This window comes from Arachis hypogaea, chromosome 7 (genome assembly GCF_003086295.3).
Source record: "Arachis hypogaea cultivar Tifrunner chromosome 7, arahy.Tifrunner.gnm2.J5K5, whole genome shotgun sequence".
Taxonomy (NCBI): Eukaryota; Viridiplantae; Streptophyta; class Magnoliopsida; order Fabales; family Fabaceae; genus Arachis; species Arachis hypogaea.
This window is the reverse complement of record NC_092042.1, coordinates 77,627,889-77,648,851: the sequence shown is the minus strand read 5'-3', so window position 1 is coordinate 77,648,851 and position 20,963 is coordinate 77,627,889. Positions and strand designations below refer to the sequence as shown.

General features: G+C 31.2%; 1 protein-coding gene across 1 annotated transcript; it reads left to right on the top strand.

Moving 5' to 3' along the window:
• Positions 1-944: 944 nt before the first annotated feature.
• On the top strand, positions 945-20,950 carry LOC112703555 (probable LRR receptor-like serine/threonine-protein kinase At1g53420). The gene is made up of 27 exons (XM_025755042.3): positions 945-1,220; positions 1,519-1,590; positions 2,037-2,108; positions 10,803-10,926; positions 11,014-11,191; positions 13,114-13,185; positions 13,267-13,335; positions 14,082-14,153; positions 14,236-14,307; positions 14,723-14,794; positions 14,897-14,968; positions 15,081-15,152; positions 15,248-15,319; positions 15,423-15,494; positions 15,737-15,808; positions 16,505-16,567; positions 16,718-16,783; positions 16,872-16,907; positions 17,012-17,052; positions 17,310-17,686; positions 17,923-18,118; positions 18,208-18,369; positions 18,633-18,751; positions 18,862-19,072; positions 19,202-19,439; positions 19,607-19,757; positions 20,254-20,950. The coding sequence occupies exons 4-27, from the start codon at positions 10,836-10,838 to the stop codon at positions 20,641-20,643; spliced, it is 3,036 nt and encodes a 1,011-aa protein (XP_025610827.1). The 5' UTR covers positions 945-1,220; positions 1,519-1,590; positions 2,037-2,108; positions 10,803-10,835; the 3' UTR covers positions 20,644-20,950.
• Positions 20,951-20,963: the final 13 nt, after the last annotated feature.

Below are 20,963 nucleotides of genomic sequence, written 5' to 3'. Positions count from 1 at the left end.
AAAGAAAAAGCCATAGATGTCCTTAGAGATCCTTTGTACATCTGTGTTGTGTATCATGATTCTGTGGGAATCCCCTTACAAGTTGGGTTAGCACTTAGCAGTTTGAAAATTTGGCTGTAACTAAGTCAAGTTCAGGATTGGGATTTAGATTCTAAACTTGTCCCAGATAGGAAGGATAGTTCCTAGGGAGAATTGGTGTTTGTAATCAAGGATGATTATAGTGAAATTCCATCATTGTTGTGATGGAGATTGGATGTAGGCTGCATAGCACTTAGCAGCTGAACCATGATATATCTTGGTGTAATTCTTCTCCCTCATCTACTTCATTTCTGTCTTACTGCCCAGGAGATAAAACTGAAAAATATCTCGTGCTGGCTGACGAGATAAAAAGAAAAAATCTCGTGGCTAGAGACGAGACAAAAATAAAAAGGTCTCCAGAAATTGTTACAAAGATCAGCAAGCGATTTGAAGTAAAAAAGGGGCTAAAATTCAACCCCCTTCTCTTAGCCACTGAAAACCATCAAGTTTATTTAGCAAAATATTTGTGGAGTAACATACATAGGCCAACATGATAACTATCAAACAGAATTATGCAAAATAAATTGTCGGTTTCTTGAAGTTTACTATTATGGTTTGTTATTTTACATTCTCAATGTATAAAATCAATAAAAAAAATCCTTTTCAAAAATAAATATGTTAACAAGTGTGATGGGACAAGCGAGTATGGCAATTAATGAAAAAATATATGGCCTATACAGAGTTCTAAAATCACAAAATTCTTCTGGCACTCCTCCGCCGCAGCTTGCAAGGTTGCCTTACCTACAAGAAATGTTAGTTCCACACTCACATTTTCTGTTTCTCTTTCAAATTCTATCACTATCTTGGGTCTCACTTACTTAGTTTTCACTGGTTGTTATAGTGATCTCACCTTCAACTACCTTAACGACACAATTCCAAAGCAATGGAGTTCCTTGAATCTTGTCAACATGCAATTTCTTTCTCTCTCTCTTTTTCTCATTCCTTTAATTTGGTCTCTCATATTTTTCTTCGTTATATGAGGAAGATGAAATTGTCTTAGATGCACCAAGTTGAAGTTGGTGCATTGTGCACTAAGCTATTGAATAGTGTAAGAGTGATTTTGCGTTAAGGTGCAGGATGCAGATTTATACCATTGGATTACCTTGATGCATGATCTACCAAGTTCAATGCATCGTAGCATGGTCTGTGTAGAACATATGATTATAGCTATTTTTAGTGTGAAATGTTTCATTCAGTGCTTGACATTTCAATCATGGTTCATGTTTCATGATAATGTCTACTATTAGTTAGCTTATGATCTACACTTTTTCAAATATTGAAATGAGTTAGTATAATTTTGTAGGACACTAAGAGGGTGTAAATCTAATAATTTCTTCATTTCATCATTTTCATGTGCATGTTGTTTTAGTTTGAAGTTGTTAATTGTCTTTTGCTTTTCTTATGATGGTTCTGATATTAACTAATGTTCCCTTTCACCAGTTCTCTTTATGGAAATCGTGTAACAGGTTCAATCCCAAAGGAACTAGGAAATATAACAACTCTCAAAAGTTTGTAAGTTTCTGGTTTTCCAACATATTATTTCTGTTCCAGTGGAAATTGTTGGGAGCTACTTAAAGTTTATTGAAACATTGTAAGCCCTTTACAATTGTTACTATTATTATTTCGGAAAATCAATGTGTTATCATTTTATTATTTATTTTACTGATTGGTTTCTACTTCTAAAGTTTCAAATATATGGTTTGTTCTTTGACTGATTGGTTTTTCACTTCTTACTTCTAATAATTTCACTACCCTGAAGAACATGTGAGCTTCCTTATTTTTTTCTTCTGCCTATTTTGTTTCCCTAGGCTATATGTTATTCTAGTATCTAGTTTAGACAGTGTGAGAAATTTTTCCCTTTTGCTTTGTGATCGTCAACTTCTTTTCTATTGTTTTATTCATTATTGTCAACTTTTCACGAGTCAAAGTTGTTTTTTTTCCCCTAAAAAAAAATATAGGATAATCCAAGGTTGCCGCTTCAGTGGTCCAATTCCTTCAGAAATTTCACTTATGAAGAACCTTAGTGACTTGTAAGTATAAGTTGTTTATTTTTGCCGGCTTTTGAAAGCAAGTTCATTTTAAGAAAAGAAAAAAAACAAACAAAAAACAAAGAACTTTTCTGACCATGTTTAGACTATGATATATGCAGGAGAATTAGTGACTTGAATGGATCCGATTCACCTTTTTCCCCAACTTGATAAAATAACAAATTTGCAAACACTGAGTACTATTTCACTCTGAGTCAATTTCTTTGCAAAGAAAATTTTTCAGCTATTTAAATTAAGAAGTGATAATCGTGCCTCGTTGCTTTTGTAATATTGGAGAACGGAGAATTAGTATTGTATGTCAGAATGTTGAGGAGTTGGCGAGTTGCAATATTATTGGAGCATTGCTGAAAATCTTGGGAGGGTTAAGAGTCAAATTCATCTTTAAAAGATAAGATATTTTTTAAATTTGTTTTTTAAAGATTTTTTTAATCAAATTAGTTCATCAAAGATTACAAATTAATCATATATGTCCTTTAGTTACTCTACTCACAATTTTTTAACTGATAACATACATAACACATAACATATTCAATTAGACATTTGATTAAATATATTTACAAAAATCTATTAATTTAATCATTAGGTCATATTAGTCACCAAAAAAACACACTAACAGTACTTACTCTAAAATATTATTATATTAAATTTTTTTAATTTTATAAAAGTAATCTGTTATTTTTTTTAGACAAGTAAACTTTAAAAATATAATGAAAAGATTTATATGTGTTATTTTTTTAATATTAAAAGACTTCAATACAATACAATTTTTTTAAAGATAAAAATATGGATACTAAAATTTTTAGATAAAGTACTTGGATAAACTAAATGTAGTCAAATATTACATGTATCACCTAAATCAGAATTTGATATGTATATATCTCAGAAATTTTTTTATGTAAATCGAATTAGAGTAATTTGAATTACAAATTTTAGTAGTAATTCGAATTAGACTACATAGATTTACTGGGGGTTTTGATTTCAACTAAATCGAATTAGGCTATTTAAATTTACACTCTTCATGTAAATCGAAGCAGATTTGTACAAATTTAGTGTATTTCATAGTGGATCGATGTAGCTTAATTCGATTTACCTTGTTGGAGACTAACATGCATAAATCGAATTAGGGTAGACAGATTAAGCGAAATATTTTTCTATAAAAATAATTGAATACGTGCTTAGAGGTGAAAATTATTTTCTATAATATTTTTTAAGAAAAAATAATAATATTTAAAGAATAAATTGAATACGTGTTCACATTGAAATAACATTGAATATTATATTATTAAGGTTTTGCTTTAATTATTTAAATATTAAATTTTATAATTTAACATTTTTATTCTACTTAAATTATCATTGTTAAGCTATGGAAAAAAATGAATACTTAAATATAAAATTGAAATTAATATCCAAAAACAATAATAAAAAGTACAACCAATTAAAAGAATACTTAAAAATTTCATAAAAAAATTTATGCTTATCCAATATTATTATTATTATTATTATTATTATTATTATTATTATTATTATTATTATTATTATTAAATGGTGATGTTTACTTCTAAGTAAATACGAGATAAGGGTTAACGATTCATTTGGATTTTACTATCTCAAATCTATAAAGATAAGGGTTAAAAATATTATTAACGTTGGAGCGTGCCCAGCTTCCGTTGCAACTCGTCCAACCTCCGTTGCACCGCTCCCAGCCAATGTTGCACCGCGTCCAGCCTCCGTTGCAACGTACCTAGCCCCCGTTGCAACGAGCCCAGCCAACCTTGCAACGAGCCCAGCCTCCGTTGCAACTCCCCCAGCCCACGTTGCAACGCGCCCGTCTCTGTTGCAACGCCCGACCCCCAGCCAACGTTGCAAAGCCCTCGCCAACGTTGCAATGCGTCCAGCCTCCGTTGCAACACCTCCAGCCAACGTTACACTACCCCCAGTCTCCGTTGCACTGCGCCTAGCCTCCGTTGCAACACCCCCAACCAACGTGGCAACAAGCCCTGCCACCATTGTAACGCCCCATGCCTCTGTTGCATCGCCCCCAGCCAACGTTGCAACGCGTCCAGCCTATGTTGCACCGCCCCCAGCCAACGTTGCAACACGGCCAGCCTCTGTTGCAATGCCTCCAGCCAACGTTGCAACGAGCCCAGCTTCCGTTGCAAGCACCATGCCTCCGTTGTAATGCTCCCAGCCAACGTTGCAACGCGCCCAGCCTCTGTTGCACCACCCCCAGCCAACATTGTAACACGCCCAACCTCCGTTACAAGGCACCCAGCCTCCGTTGCAACGCGCCCAGCCTCTGTTGCAATTTCCCCAGCCAACGTTGCACCGTCCTGAGCCTCTGTTGCATCACACCCAACTTTCGTTGTGACACCCCCAGCCAACGTTGCAACGAGCCTGTCACCGTTACAACGCACCTTACCTCCGTTACAAATAATAATAATAATAATGATCATTCTTTTTTTTTGAAATATCTTATTATAATAAAAATTATTTAAAAATCCTAATAGATTTTGAACTCAAAGTATTATAAAATTTAATTTAATTACTTTTAGAAAAATATTTTCCTCTAAATAAAATAATAAATTATGAATAATTTATTATTTAATTTGTTCAAAAACTCGGGGTGTTATATCCCACCCACTTTACAAAAATTCTTGCCCTCGAAAATTATTATATTGGAACAAGTTCGAACCTAAATCAAAGAAAAATAGGATTCATGAAGAGAAATATGCGCAGTATCGAAGATAATATTCGAAAGAAGTCAGGTAGGCAATTAGATTTACTGGCAAATAAAGGTACACAAGAACGATAAAGAAATGGTCGAAAAATAATAATATCACATTCTGAGAAAATCCAAGGAAGAGAATTACAATGAAGATAATGAAAGAAGAGATGGTACGAGTTCGTGTAGCACAAATAAAGAGAATACGTCGAAATGAATCCTTAAAATGCAACTTCTAACGTTCCTAAACCCCGTGGTTCGCATAACCTATTATTTCTATCTCGTCTATGATAATCCATTAGTGTTTCCGTATACAAAAGTCATCAGTATTAAGTTGGCTAGACCTAATACCATGAGAAATGCAATAGTCGACTAACAGCATTAATCAATAGACAATCATGCATCTGAAACTCAAATTCTTGTCATTAGGACAAGTCCTATTGCATGACAACACTCAGAGTATGCAATGAAGCATAGTCAGTCCATTCCCAAGGCTCTAATAAGAACGAACTGCTATGATACCATAATGTAACACCCTAACTTTTTGCACCTCATAACCGTACTAAAAGTCTGTGCGCTAGTCAACTCTTAACCTTTTTATCTTATACTAATTCTATTTAATATTGAATCTTCGGGAATACAAGATAGAATTTTAATCAAGAAAACAAAAAGTCTTTACTTGAAACCTCTTAATCACAAAATATGTTTATTCACATAGCAATATATACATAAACTTATTCCAAAATTTTCAAATACAAGTCCTATCCCTCTGAAATTCAAGGTCAATAAATGGCGAGGGAAAAACCCAAGACTACACCAAATACAGGAGATACGGATACGTATGTACATAAAGCTCTGATGTTCAGTCGCAGCTCCGCGCCAAGGATTCCTAAACCTACTGCTGAAAGGGAAATCTGTAGGGGAGTGAGAATGTCGTCCTCGCATGTTTTCAGTAGGGTAAGTAAATGCCATAAGAATATAGAATAAAATACAAAAAGTTAATTCACGTCCCAAAAATAGTTTTCTCTATTAAATCCTTAAAATTTTTCCTAGATCTTACTTAAAACTGTTTAAAGCCTTTTCTTTAAATCACACTACTTAAACAAAGTCTCTGCCACGTTCACAGTTCACCAGCCACAAGCAGCATTCATTAATACATACTAAGTTTGCAGCATCAACAAAATATCCAATTAAGCACACAAGTAAGTCATTACGGCAAACAACACAATCACAGGAAAATTGAATAAACAACCACAATCAAATACAAGTGCGCAAATAATATGATGCATGTCTCTCCTAAGCAGGCCATGAGCTCATGTGTCGGTTTCCTACCCGCTCCCGACATTATCCAGGCACTAGTCCCAAATATAGCTTTCCAGATGCATACAATGTGCTTATAAGTCTTACGGCTAGGCCACATACAGTGTGACTTTCAAATGTTTTTCAATGTGCTTACATATGAAAAACAGTTCTCAGTGTGTGGGCGTCCCCACTATACATTTGGCACTAAGGCCCAAACAAAGTCGCATCTGCTCTCCTGTGACAGACAATCTCTTAAAGCTTTTTCTTTATCCTTGCCCTCTGCTCTCCTATGGCAGTGTCATGGCCTGAACCAAGCCATGACTGGCGCTCAAGGGACAAGTCCCTCAGCAAGCCAAATGACCAAATTTTCAGAAAAACGGATAGACCTTTCTCTGTTTCTAGGACCTTACCAACATAAATATTAACTCCCTGTATCAATAATAAACATCCATTTCCAAAGACAACAACAACAACATATTCCAACTATATCCACAACCAAATATATCCAAAATACGCATCATATATATAACAAGTTGATAACTAGAGTATATAGTTAAATCCATAAGTCTTACATAACTAACTTATAATTACTATCTAAACAGTTCAAGATTTAAAATAACATAACCCACACGAGGATCCCGCCTGTGACATATGAAACATTGATATAATTTAAATTTTGAGCAAAGATTCCATTACATAATTACTTAGCCCTTGGAAAGAAGAAGGGCTCACCAAAATGACTAAGATCTACTGAGGGGCAGGTGGAATGGAACCTGGAATGACTCCTGTATCTGAAAAATATGGGAATATAATAGGGTGAGTTTTGCAACTCAGTGAGCAAACATTACATTTATAACCCATACGAGACAATACAGAGTTTACCTTAAAAATTATATTTCTTTTTAGAGATGAAAAATTTATATTAATTAATTATGCAAACAAATAGATAAGTAGTTAAGCGGATGAACTGAAATGGGAGTTCTCATTCCAGAAGTCAAATCAAATCAAATATTACACACCTAGGGTGGCTCCACCTCTAAAGGTAGCCCTTTCCTCTAGTGTGTCCGTACGGTATAACAGATCCAACGTGTGGCCTACACGTTAGGCTAGCAACGCCCCTACTAGCTGAGGTCTGAGCCAGATGTATCTAGGTTAACGTCATAACCGCCGTTAACTACGGTTTTCTAGTCAGAGTCTCCCAAACCAATCCAAACCAAATCACTTATAAAAATCTCTAATGTTTATAACATACTACCAAATTCCATAGCAAATCAATATATATACAAGAGTGCATACTAAAATTTAATTAAAATTTAAATAAGTCAAATAAGAAAATATTTATACTTTACAAAATATATAAATATCGTCTCGTGTGTATTTTTATAAAATTGTAAGTTTCACAAATCAATATTTATTTTCAAAAATTCAAAAATCACAATATTAAAATATTTTCAAACTCCAAAATTAATGATTCAACATAGATATTGATAATAATATATTTAAAAATAATTATAGATATAATATCCACTCACAACTTGATTCCAAAGAACCAGAAGCAACTCTGAACGCGTCAACGAGCTACCAAATGATGTCCAATAACTCTACAACTCTAGAAATATGACAATGATGATATTTGTGAGCTACTAATATTGTCAATTAACATAATCTTACTCACATTGACAAAAGTCCCAAATTTTCTAACCCTAATTAGGATTTTACTATACCCACAAGTATAGGGATGCTAAAAATTTGAGATATAGCTAATTATTGAGTCAAAGAGTTACCTTGAAGCCTCAATAATAACCGAAACTCAAAAGTTGAATACTTTCTTCACTAAATAGGTTGAAACTCCATGATTTAGGATTGTGATAAAAGAAATTTAAATGAATAAAATAAAGAAGAGAAGAGAAGGAGAAGGAAGTAAAATGAAAGAAGTGGATTTAATGATAGTGTATGATTTCAAGAAGAAGAGATGAGAAGATGGAAAGGGAGAAGAAGTAGAAGAAGAAGAAGAAATAAAATTGAAAAAAGGGATAAGGTTTCGGGTGAAAGAAATAAGTGAGGTTGGGGAGGGGGGTGAGTCACGTGACTCACTAAGCCCCTCTTTTTCTTTCTTTTTTTTCCCTCTCTCTTTGGTTATAACAGGCAGAGACCCTTTTAGTTAATTTACTCTTTTAATCTTTGTTCTCTGTTCTCTTCTGGCAGAGATTCTTTTAATTATCTTTATTTCCTTTACTTTTCATTCTTCTTCTTTTCTTTCTCATTAAACCGAATTCAAATCATAATTTAAAGCGAAATCTCTTCTCAAAAAATTGAATTTAAAACATTAGAATTTTCTTAATAAATCGAATTGAAAACAAAGACTCTTTTCATAATAAATCGAAATCAAATAATATTCTTAAATAAGATTTGCTTTTAAATAACGCTTTAAACAAAATCTTAGAGTTTTATAAAAATTTGGCAGCATTTCCTCTAAAATTCGGACTATACCACCTTTTCAGGGTCCCAACCAAACAATCTCTCAACTATTTCAAATATCAAATCTTTTTCAATAATCAAACCATTTTTAAATATCTAATAATTTTCAAATATCAAATCGTTTTCTTTAAAACTAAGCCTCTTTTTGTTTCAATAAATTTAGCTCTCTTTCAAATCTTTTGCTATTAAAACCAAAGAAAAAAGCGACACATTCATTCAAACTTTGCAAAACCTCCGGATTATGTTCTTTTTACATTTAACATTAACCAAAGCCACCTTTTATAACAATATGGTTAAATTTTAGTAGGATTAAATAAGTGTTTTAAATTTGTTTAGTTAATTAATATTATATTAATATAAAATAAATTTAATTAATTATTTTAAATTACTTATTTGACCATACAAAAATTTTAGTCGTATATATCATCTTATTATGAGAATTCCTATATTAATATTATTATATTCTGAGTTACTACATATTATTAGCAGTTGAATTAGAATCTAAAAACGAACAAATATTTATAGAAAAATATGAAAAATTATTAAAATTTATTATTTTTAATTATTAAATTAATTTTTATAATTTAATAATATATTTTATTTTATACTTTTAAATATTAATAATTAATTAATAATTAAAAATAATAAATTTTAATAACTCTTTAATATTTTTCCAATTCCAATTATCTATGATATTACTAGAATCAATGTAATTTTCGTTCATAAAAATTTTTAATGCAACGAAACTTATATCGGTTAAAATTGATTTCAATAAAAATTATTTAGAATAAAATAATTAATTAATCATAAAAAATAATAAATTCTAATGACCAACTTCAATTTTTTTTAATCCACAATTCGCACAATCAAAGACCGATTTTGTCATTTTCAAATGTCAGAACCTATTTAAACGAGCGTTGCAAATTCCAACCACCAAATTCAGTATTACCTCAATTATTTGCACCGTATCATGATTCATGACACTATATGACCTACAGAGTTCTACACTAATAAGTTATAAACCCTACCACATACCGTATACATGTTTAGTATATTTACTATTAAATTTTTATTATTATTTCGGACACTATTCAATAAATGAAAGATTAACTTAATAAATTAATAATCAAATTACTCTATAAAAAATTAGTCATTTTTAAATTCATTTTTTATAAATTTTATTTATCAAATTAATTTTTTAAAATTATAAATTAATTATTTTTACTTTTTAAATATATTTAATTAACATTTAATTAGACATATTAAAAATTATATATATTATCAATTAATCTTCTATATCATTAATAATTGATAAAATTGTTAATAAAATAACGAAATAATAAAAATAATTAATTTATAACTTTTAAAAGATTAATTTAATTAATAAAATCGTTTAGAATCAAATTTAGAAAATGATCTAACTTTTAAAAAGAACGTGATCATTAATTCTTAGAGATATAAATAGTCAAATTAATTTAAAAAAATTATTTATTTTTTAAATTAGTCTTTCAAATTTTTTTTAGTTCAATTTGTCTTTTAAAGATTTTAATTTAGTCATTTTAGTCTTTTCATCACTTTCGTTGCTAACGAGTAACGCGTCAAAGTTTATTGATGTGACACATTAATTGATATCATAATATACATATAGTAATCCTAATTGATGATTAATATGATAAGTTTATGAAATTAGATCAAATAAATCTCAAATTAAAAATTTTAATGTCTCAAGTTTTTTCCTCAATTAAATTTTAATTTGATCTTATTTTATAAATCTATGTATGTATCTTAGTATCACTTAACATGCCATATTAACAAATTTTAGTACTGTCAATAAAAAAAATAACAGAAAAATTAACGCGATTAATTTAAAATTTTTGAAAGACGAATTTGATTAAAAAAATATTTCAAAAATCAATTTAAAAAATAAATAATTTTTTTAAAAATAAATTTGGCCATTTACCTTGACTTAATAATATTAGTAATATATATAAAAAATAATGCTATAAGTCTACAATTATTCAGCCATCACTGTCTGTCCTCCGTAACCCAAGATAAAACAAAAAAAAATTAAATAATGTCTGCTTCTTCAATAACAATAAGCATGTCTTGGTCAAATTTCCTTTGCATTCTTCTTAATTTAATTACTTCATTCATTTAATCTCTTTTTTTTCAAGTATCATCAACGAAATTTCCCCACACTTGAAAGCATGAAACTCGTAACTCTCTTCTTCTTCTTCTCTCTCTCGCTTCTTATTGCATCCTCATTTGTTTCTGCAGCCACTCTACAACAACAGGAAGGTGACATTTACATATTTGCTCTTTCATAATAATTAAGTTAATGATGATGAGTGTGATTTGTGATGAAAAATTGAAATTGTGAATCAGTGCAAGTTCTGAAGGAGATAGGGAACACACTTGGGAAGAAAGATTGGGACTTCAGCGTAGATCCATGTAGTGGAGAACGAAACTGGTCTTCCCCTGCTTCCAAATCTTACTCGACACTAAATGCTGTCACTTGTGATTGTTCTTTCTCTAATAACAATCTCTGCCATGTTGTTGGCATGTGAGTTTCATACTTCTACTAATTTCATAATCTATGATTAGATACTTATGTGATATATAATATATAGAGTTTAATTTCACGCTTTAAGCATGGTGTGAACTATGAACTAAATATAAGTGATTTCTATAACTAGCTTAGAAGCTTTTATATTTTGTGTGTTAAAATTAAACTCTTAAAAATTTTCAAAATTAAATTATGCTACTTTTATAAAAATTTAATTTTTGTAAAAGATTAAAAGAAATAAGAGTTTAATGTTGGTAGTTATTTTTGTTAACAGTTTTTTTATGCCCTAATAAATGTTTTACACTCACAATGCATTAACATTAAATTTAATAAATAATTAAATAACATTAAATTCTAGGATCGAGTAAAGTCCCAAATCCTAAACATTCTTATTCTTATTCTACCCTTAAGAATAAGAATGTTCATGGATCGAATCCAATCCGCATATTTGCGGTATTTATTCGAATCCAATCCAAAAATTACGAATATCGATTGGATTCGCAAGGTTATCGGATCAGATCGGATCCGCAAGGTTATCGGATCAGATTGTGGATTTTATGTAGCATATTCGCAGATCCACAAAAATAAATAAATAAAAGAGTAAATATTATTTTTATGTTTTATTTCAACTAAGAGAAAATTATTCTAAAAGACTGTTAGGAAGATTTAATTATTAAAAAAAACTTTTAATACTAAAATTATTAAGAAGGACCAAATCTTTTTATAATATTTAAGAAAACAAATCAAATCTTTTTATAAGGAGATAAATATATCTTTAATTATTTTTTATAATCTTTATGTTAATAATTTTATTTATCTTAAAATTTAAGTAATTTTTATTAATTATTTATTTAATTTTATTTATTTTTTTATTTTTATGATCTTTACCTAACGAAAAAAAAGACAAAAGATCATAAAAGTAATAAATAAATAAATAAATAATAAAAATTACCAAAATTTTAGAAAAAATAAAAATTTTTAATATAAAAATTATAAAAAATAAATAAATAAATAATTAAGAATCAATATTTTAATAATTAAATCTCCCTAACAATTTTTAGAGTAATTCTTTTAAAATTAATTAACTAATTAATTTTAAGTGAATATTCATAAATATCTATATAGCATTGTAAATTAAATAGCATATATTAAAGATTATACAAAATAAATAAAAAAATAGTTAAGAATATATTTATCTTCTTATAAAAAGATTTAGTTCTTCTTCTTAAATATTATAAAAAGATTTGGTCCTTCTTAATAATTTTGGTATTAACGGCCCCTTTTTAATAATTAAGTCTTCCTAGCGGTCTTTTAGAATAATTTCCCCAATAAAATAATACAACATATATTTTTATTATTTAAGAAAAGTATGTTTAATAATATTTTAAGAGTAAACATATTTAAAAGAGTAGAAAAATAGTATTTTATTGATTTTTTTAAATAAAAATAAGTTTTTTAAAAGATTTATATATTTTGCGGATATATTCGAGATCCGATCCGCAAATTTACGGATCGGATCGGATCCAAGATTAAAAATCGCCGATATTGAATTCGATAATTTTAGTGCAGATCGGATAGAGATTTTGGCCATATCCGATCCGATCCGATCCGATCCAGTTCGCCCCTGCTTAAGAAAAATGCTAATACTCATAGGAATTAACCACCATGATAATGACTATCCAAAAATTGTGTATAATAAACTGTCAATTTTCTTGAATTTTAGTGGTGTGAATGATTAATTATTTTATACTCTGAGCGTATAAAAAGTATTACTAAAATATTAATACTGTTATCATTTTAGTTAATTTTTCTCTTTTTAGACACCAAAAAAAATATGTTTTGGTTATAAGGAATACGTTAACAAATGTGGTGAGAGTGTGACAATTGTTGTGTTGATGAATGAGATTTATCCTATACAGAGTTCTAAAAAAACAAAATCTAACTGGCACTCTTCCTCCGGAGTTTGCAAAGTTGCCTTACCTGCAAGAAATGTAAGCAACCACAAAACACATTCTTTCCTCTCTTTCACCACTATCTTCACTCTCACTTACTTGGTATTCTCTCTGTTACAGTGATCTCACTCGCAACTATCTTAACGGCACAATCCCAAAGCAATGGAGTTCCTTGAATGTTGTTAACATGTAATCTCTTTCTCTTTCTCTCTACCTTTACGGAAAACATAAGATTATAGGGATTGTAATGAATCAACTGGATTGAATTATCTGGCCAACATGTGTGGTTTAATCATATCACTGGTAATATTGCATTCCAAAGTGATTGATGTACATTTGAAGTGGAATTCTAGCAATGCCAAAAGTTTATGATTCACATAAATCTGTCATGTTTCTTTTCTTTCCCTCTCACTCTTGTACATTCGTTAATCAATGTATTTATATACAAGTATTAAGATATAGAGTAATAGCCCAAATAAGTCCCCGAAAATTTTTAGTTGGACACTTTAATCCTCAACAAATTTTAATCATCAAATTAGTTCCTAACCTTTTATTTTGGGACTGATTTTTCTAATGAATAAAAGTTTGGAGACTAATTTGATGATTAAAATTGGTTTAAGACTAAAGTGTGCGACTAAAAATTTTTTAGGGATTGATTTGGAATATTATTCTAAAATGTATTAATACAGGGGCATACCAAATTTTGAGAAACAATGAAGGAGTATCTCCCTTGGGATTTAATGTTTCAAGTGCAATCTTCAATCCTACTTTGGAAAATGGATTTTGTAGACCATATACAGAAATTAAGACATGATAGTTTAAGTTTGAATAAGTATAGATTTCTGTAACGCAAATGTTAAACATAATGTCCATAGATTGCTGAATTCTGGACTTATAAAAACTGCAATCATCACATATTTCTTAAATTGTGGCAGTTCCCTTTTTGGAAATCGAATAACAGGCTCAATTCCAAAGGAGCTGGGAAACATAACTACCCTGAAAAGTTTGTAAGTTATTTATTGGTCATGCTAGAGTTTCCTCCCACGGAAGTTTCATGAAAATTTCTGAATTAATTTGAAAATTGTATAGGTCCTTGGAGTTCAATCAACTCTCTGGAGAGCTTCCTCCTGAGCTTGGGAATCTTTTGCAGCTTGAAAGATTGTAAGCCCTTTGTAAACACTTATCTTTTTGGAGAGCTCTCATGGCAAGGGCATTAGTCATTATAGTCAGCAATAGAAAAACTTATCCATTATGCAAGATTCAAAAATCGTAATTATGTGTATTTCAAAAGTTACATGGCATGCTTTTCATTTTGGTACTTTATCAAAGTTTGTATAATCGTTGTTGCGAAATTGATTGCCAAGTTCACTAATTGCTATAAACATAGTAGCTAAAATATCTATTTAACTATTAAAATATTTCGATATTACAATTTTAAATGAGTCAATCGATTTTACAAAATATTTACTAGGTCCGGTGATTTGACAATTTAAATCTTGTTTTATAAAATCCATAAGTGTTGACATTTTTCCATTCTAGACTTTGCTCAAAATTTTATTTTATTTTATTTTTTTAGGCATGTTAGCTCCAACTCTTTTACTGGGAATTTACCCACTACACTTGCGAGGCTCAGTAAATTGAATTACGTGTAAGTGTCTATATCTCTCTACTCATTCCTTTTGCATCCCCTTATACTGTAGTTTAATTTCATTAGTAATGTATCTTTGTTGATCACTCTCTTATTCTTCAGTCGACTCAGTGATAATCAATTTTCTGGAGCAATACCCAATTTTATTCAGAGCTGGACAAGTCTTCAGAGGCTGTGTGAATCTTTGATTTCTCCTGTGAAATTTGAGCCTTACGTTGTTACTTTTTTTTCTAATTACACATTATCAATTGGTTTACCAAAGGAATGGTTCTTATAATTATGCCAGGGTGATCCATGGGAGTGGTATGAGTGGACCAATTCCTTCTGGAATTTCATTTCTGAAAAACCTTACTGACTTGTAAGCATGGTGTTTTGAATTGTAGCCACCAATGCTTGAAAATTCAGAACTGCTTAGGTGTTGTGTTTTCAACATGCTTAAAACATGCTTTGCAGGAGAATCAGCGACTTGAAAGGACCAGATTCTTATTTTCCACCACTCCGTAACTTGACAAATTTGGAAACACTGTGAGTTTAATGCTTGCAAATGCCTCACTAAGAAATGCTCTTAGCAATGGGAAAAAGTTGATAGCAATGCCTTTTTGATCCTCAATTGTTGAATTGTTTCCAGAGTACTGAGAAGTTGCAATCTTATAGGATCGATTCCTGAATATCTTGGAAATGTAACTAATTTAAACTCGTTGTAAGTGATGCTTTATTCTTTTCAATTTTTTTTGTTTTTTTGTTGGCCTTCTAACTTGGAAGTTTCATGCACTGAATGTATTTTTCTTGCATATTGTACTCGTTTATTAGATAAAGTGCATCGACACGTTTCCTCTGATCAGTCTTTTGATTACATTGTAGGAATTAAACATTTTCATGTTGATTTTTTTATTTCTTTACTCTTTTAAATAATACTTGTTCTGGACATCGTTTCATTTTCAGAGACCTCAGTTTTAACAAATTAAGTGGAAGTATCCCAAACTCCCTCCGTGTCCCAGAGAACATGAATATACTGTAAGAAATCTTTTTAATTTTGTTGTTTTTTATTACACTGAAAATGAGGACGCATGATTTTTTATAGTTTGCTTGTGCTATTCAATTTCCTCTAGCAGCTAAGATTCATTAGGATTTATAGTTGACCTACAATTATTACTATAAAATCCGGCAAAAATTGTAATAATCAAAAGAATATATAAATTTGATGTTTACAGTGGTTATTAAAAAATTGCATCAGTCAATAAATACCATTTTATTTTCATTACTTGTATAATCCAAGTATCAAAGTTCTAGCTTTAACATTGAACTGGCACTAAAACAAAACCTAAAGCTGATTGGATTCATAGAGATTCCTGCTCAACCTAGTTTAAGTAGATCAAAACAATGTTAACTTGTTTGCAACAAGACAGCAAGCATTTTATACATATGCATTGACTTGTGTAAAAGCACAATGCACATACTCCAAAAGATAAAATATTATGTTTTCATTGAAAATTATGTTCTCATTTCATGTCAAGGAGCATATGCTTTCAAAATGTCATTGATTAAACTCATCTTATCAAAATAAGTATTGATATTGCGAACTAAGATAAATTAAAGGATCCTAGGGGAAGATCCAAATTATTGAGGAAATAGGATTTTATTTACTAGTTTCAATATTGTGGTTATTCATCAATTTGTATAAATTGACTTCTTGATAATGTTTTTACCTAGGTACTTAACTGGAAACTTTTTCACTGGACCACTGCCAAATTGGATTGCTAACCCAGACTACACGTGAGCAATTCTGCATTACTTTTATGATTTCTTGCATTAAATTAAATGTTTCGCTTAGTACATTATTCTTAGGATTCTTCTGTGCTACCAAGTTCTCCATGCAGTGTTTTTAGTCCATCTTTGATTCTAAATCAGTTCATATATATACAGGGATCTTTCGTATAACAACTTCAGCATCGAAAAGCCAGAGCAGTTGACATGTCAACAAGGAACTGTGTAAGAACCATTTCATCTTCATACCTTTCATGTGTTTGTCAATTCTAGAAATTTATCTGAGACTTGACCATTTCTTAATGTGCCTCAGAAACCTATTTGCATCAGCTTTGAATGGAAATAACTCGTAAGCGTATACTACTTATGCTAGATTATTTTTTCGATACTCATGCATATAGCTTGAACTGATGCTATTATGCTCACTTTTTATGCCAATCTATATTTTCATAGGGGAACTTATCCATGTCTGGGGATCACCAGCTGTCCTAAACGTAAGTTGATTTGTTATCGACCCTCACCTCATTGTTTACAATATAGAGTTGTAGAAGTCTTCTCACATGTAATAATATGATTGATAGTTGGGATGGATTTATAGTTACTCAAATGATTAGAAAGTGCTAAGTCAAAAAGTAATTGTTTCTTAACATGTTAAATTGTAAATGGATATTTTTTACTGCCAAAATATTCTCTAGAACCTGTTTATTGTGCTTGCTTCCTTTAATTGACTTTTTGCATATTTAATTTCCAGCTTCATACTCTCTCCATATAAATTGTGGTGGGAAGATCATAACTTATAATGGAAACATTACATATGATGAAGATTCACAAGAAGCTGGACCAGCAAAATCTCTTCGTAGTGGATCAAACTGGGCAGTTAGCAACACCGGTCACTTCTTTGATAGTGGTATTTCAGACTATTATACATGGTCTAACATGTCTAAGCTTGCTATGAACAATGCCGAACTGTACATGGATGCACGTGTTTCGGCGCTTTCTCTTACATATTATGGGTATTGCATGGGAAATGGAAGCTACACTGTAAATCTCCATTTTGCAGAGATAATGTTTACTGATGATCAAACATATAGTAGCCTTGGAAGGCGTGTATTTGACATATATATTCAGGTTCGTGGTTTCGTCAGTTCAACTTTTCCAACAACATGTATGAGCAATACCTTCTGGTGTATATAGTTTTTTAACTAAATCTGATTTTTAACAGGATGATACAAAGTAGTCAGTTGTCTCAGTTCTTTGATTTGATTTGTTAGATTTACTAAATTATTACTCGAAATCAATTTCTAGACTAAAATATAGAGTTGTGCACAACATCATCTATGTGTATTTGGATTGAAGTATTGCAGAGGAAGTTGTTGCTAAAGGATTTCGATATTGCAAAAGAAGCAGGAGGAGTCAGGAAGCCCATCATAAAAAATTTTACAGCTATTGTGACCAGTGGTACCTTGGAGATCCGCTTACAATGGGCCGGGAAAGGGACAACTGCCATTCCATTTGGATCAGTATATGGTCCTCTTATATCAGCTATATCTGTCAATCCAGGTTACTTCTTCTTTTCTTTAGTTTCCTTTTTGTTTTTTCTGCCTTGACTTTCATCATCTAATGTTATGTATTTTATCATAATCTGGCAGACTTTACACCCCCACTGGAAGAAGAAAGTAACAAAAAAGGAAGTGGCATAGCTGTGGGGGCTATCATTGGAATTGTATTGGCTGGAGCACTTGTTATTGTCATGGCATTTGGTATAGCTTGGTGGAGAGGATGTTTACGACAAAAAGGTTCATTATATAGAGGTAAGAACTAAGATGCTACTATAGGGTGCTACTCTATCTAATAGTAAATATTAATTTTCAAACAAGAACTTGATATGAATTTGCTTGCATAAATGCTGATTAATTATCTTGTCAACTCCTAAACGCAAATATATGGATTGTCTTTTCATTTATGCTAATATTCTTAGAATAATGACCATTCTGCCATATGCAATAACTAAGTTTCCGAAAACGGATATCTTAATTCACTTTTCATTCTCCTCTTGTTTGGCTTCAACTAACAGACCTACAGGGTTTGGATCTAAAAACTGGCATATTTACCTTAAGGCAAATCAAAGCAGCAACAAACAACTTTAGTGTTGCCTGCAAGATTGGAGAAGGAGGGTTCGGTCCAGTATATAAGGTATTGTGGAAAATAAGTGAATTTATTTTTTAGAACCTGAATCAATATCATTGTTTCTTTTATAGTTTCTACTGCACTAAAAAAATAGTTACAATCATTTGGAAATGCAGGGTATTCTTCCAGATGGCACAGCAATAGCAGTTAAACAGCTTTCTTCTAGATCGAAGCAGGGGAATCGTGAGTTCACAAATGAGATTGGCATGATTTCTGCTTTGCAACACCCGTGTCTAGTTAAGCTCTATGGCTGTTGTATGGAGGGAGATCAAATGTTGTTGATATATGAATATATGGAAAACAACAGCCTTGCCAGTGCTCTGTGGGGTAATGTTTCTTTACTCTCTATATTTGAGTTTGGTATCTCTTTCGTTAATAAGCTAAAATGTTGTATACAAAATAGACATACTGATTATTTGGCTTTGTTATCTAATTTCGGTGACAATTGCAATCAAGGCAAAGAGAAAACTCAATTGAAATTGGACTGGTCAACAAGGCGCAAGATTTGTATAGGCGTTGCTAAAGGCTTGGCTTACCTCCATGGAGAGTCAAGATTAAAAATAGTTCATAGGGACATCAAGGCTACTAATGTGTTGCTGGATAAAGATCTAAACCCAAAAATATCGGATTTCGGTTTGGCCAAGCTTGATGAAGAGGGTCAAACACACATAAGCACTAAAGTGGCTGGCACTTAGTGAGTTCTCCTTTTTTTTTCTTAAAGCATTTAGCAAGATGTATTGTGTATTTTTCGAAGTTTTACATAGTAAGCCAGCATAGAAACTTCTTTTAGTTCTTTATGACTTATGAATTTGAAAAATGTATCTACATTGTTACTGAATGTATGAATGTTCTATGTTGCAGTGGATATATGGCACCCGAATATGCAATGCGTGGTTATTTGACGGACAAAGCAGATGTGTATAGTTTCGGAATTGTTGCCTTGGAAATAGTTAGCGGCAAAAGCAACAACATGGGCTGGCAAAAGGAAGAATGCTTCTCTCTTTTTGACTGGGTAACTTATCCTCTCATATCTCCTGCGTTTGTTTCAATCTGAATGATTGTCCTTTTAGAATATATACAAAGATTATGATTGTTATTTTAGAGTTTCTTTAAACTCTTTCATTCAATTTTTCAGGTATTGTGACTTTTGTGAGAAATTCGTTCATGCTCCTAGAACACATTAATTCTTACTCTAAAATTCACATGTCACAACTGCTCATTGTTTAATTTTGATACAACCTTTTTACTATTATGAATTAAAATGAGTGATTGTAAATGTTTCTAGAACACGCATAAAATGTGCTCTAGTAGCATGCAAGAATTTCTTGACTTTACTAAAATCTTCAGTGTCTAAGTGCTTCTTGCTCAACTATACCGGTTCCCTACTTTATTTCAAAACAATTTTAGAGATATCTTAGTCCCTTAGATTCAATCAATTTTAGTTTTAATTTATTTTATTTGCATATTGATGACAAGAATTAACTACAATCTATAATTTGTTTTCACAGGCTCTTCTCTTGAAAGAGAAAGGTGATCTAATGGACCTAGTTGATGAGAAGTTGGGTTCACACTACAAAAAAGATGAAGCAATGCTCATCATCAACGTGGCTCTTCTCTGCACAAATACCTCTCCATTGAACCGACCAACCATGTCGTCAGTGGTAAGCATGCTCGAAGGCAAAACCGCTGTACAAGAAGTGGTGCCGGACACGACGCAGGTATTTGGCGAGAAAAAGTTAGAGATGATACGAGAGTATTACCAACAGAAGGGGAAAGATAAGATTCCAGACACTGAAGAAGTGAGCACATCAACTAATGAAACTGCTGCATTTGTGGCTAATTCAAAAGACAATTCAATCAACATGGATTCTTCTTATTGGGAAAGAAGTGGTAGATGATCCAAAAATATCTCCATATATATTCTTTCATATTACTTGTAAGCCAACCAAAGTGGAAATATCTGCCCAGAAATTTGTATTTATAGTTTACAACTTTGCACAAGGTTTTGTAGACTTCAAGGATCAGGAGTCTGCTGCTAAATGTAATAGCATTAGGTTTGAGGCAAAATGAGGCCACATATAGCTAAGAAAAATAAGCATTAACATTTAGGAATGCATATTTTTTCCCCAAAATAAAAAATATCTCAACAAGGTATGTACTAGAATCTGCAGATTATTAAATAACTTGTTTGCGAGCACGAAATAAGTTTTATAGTATC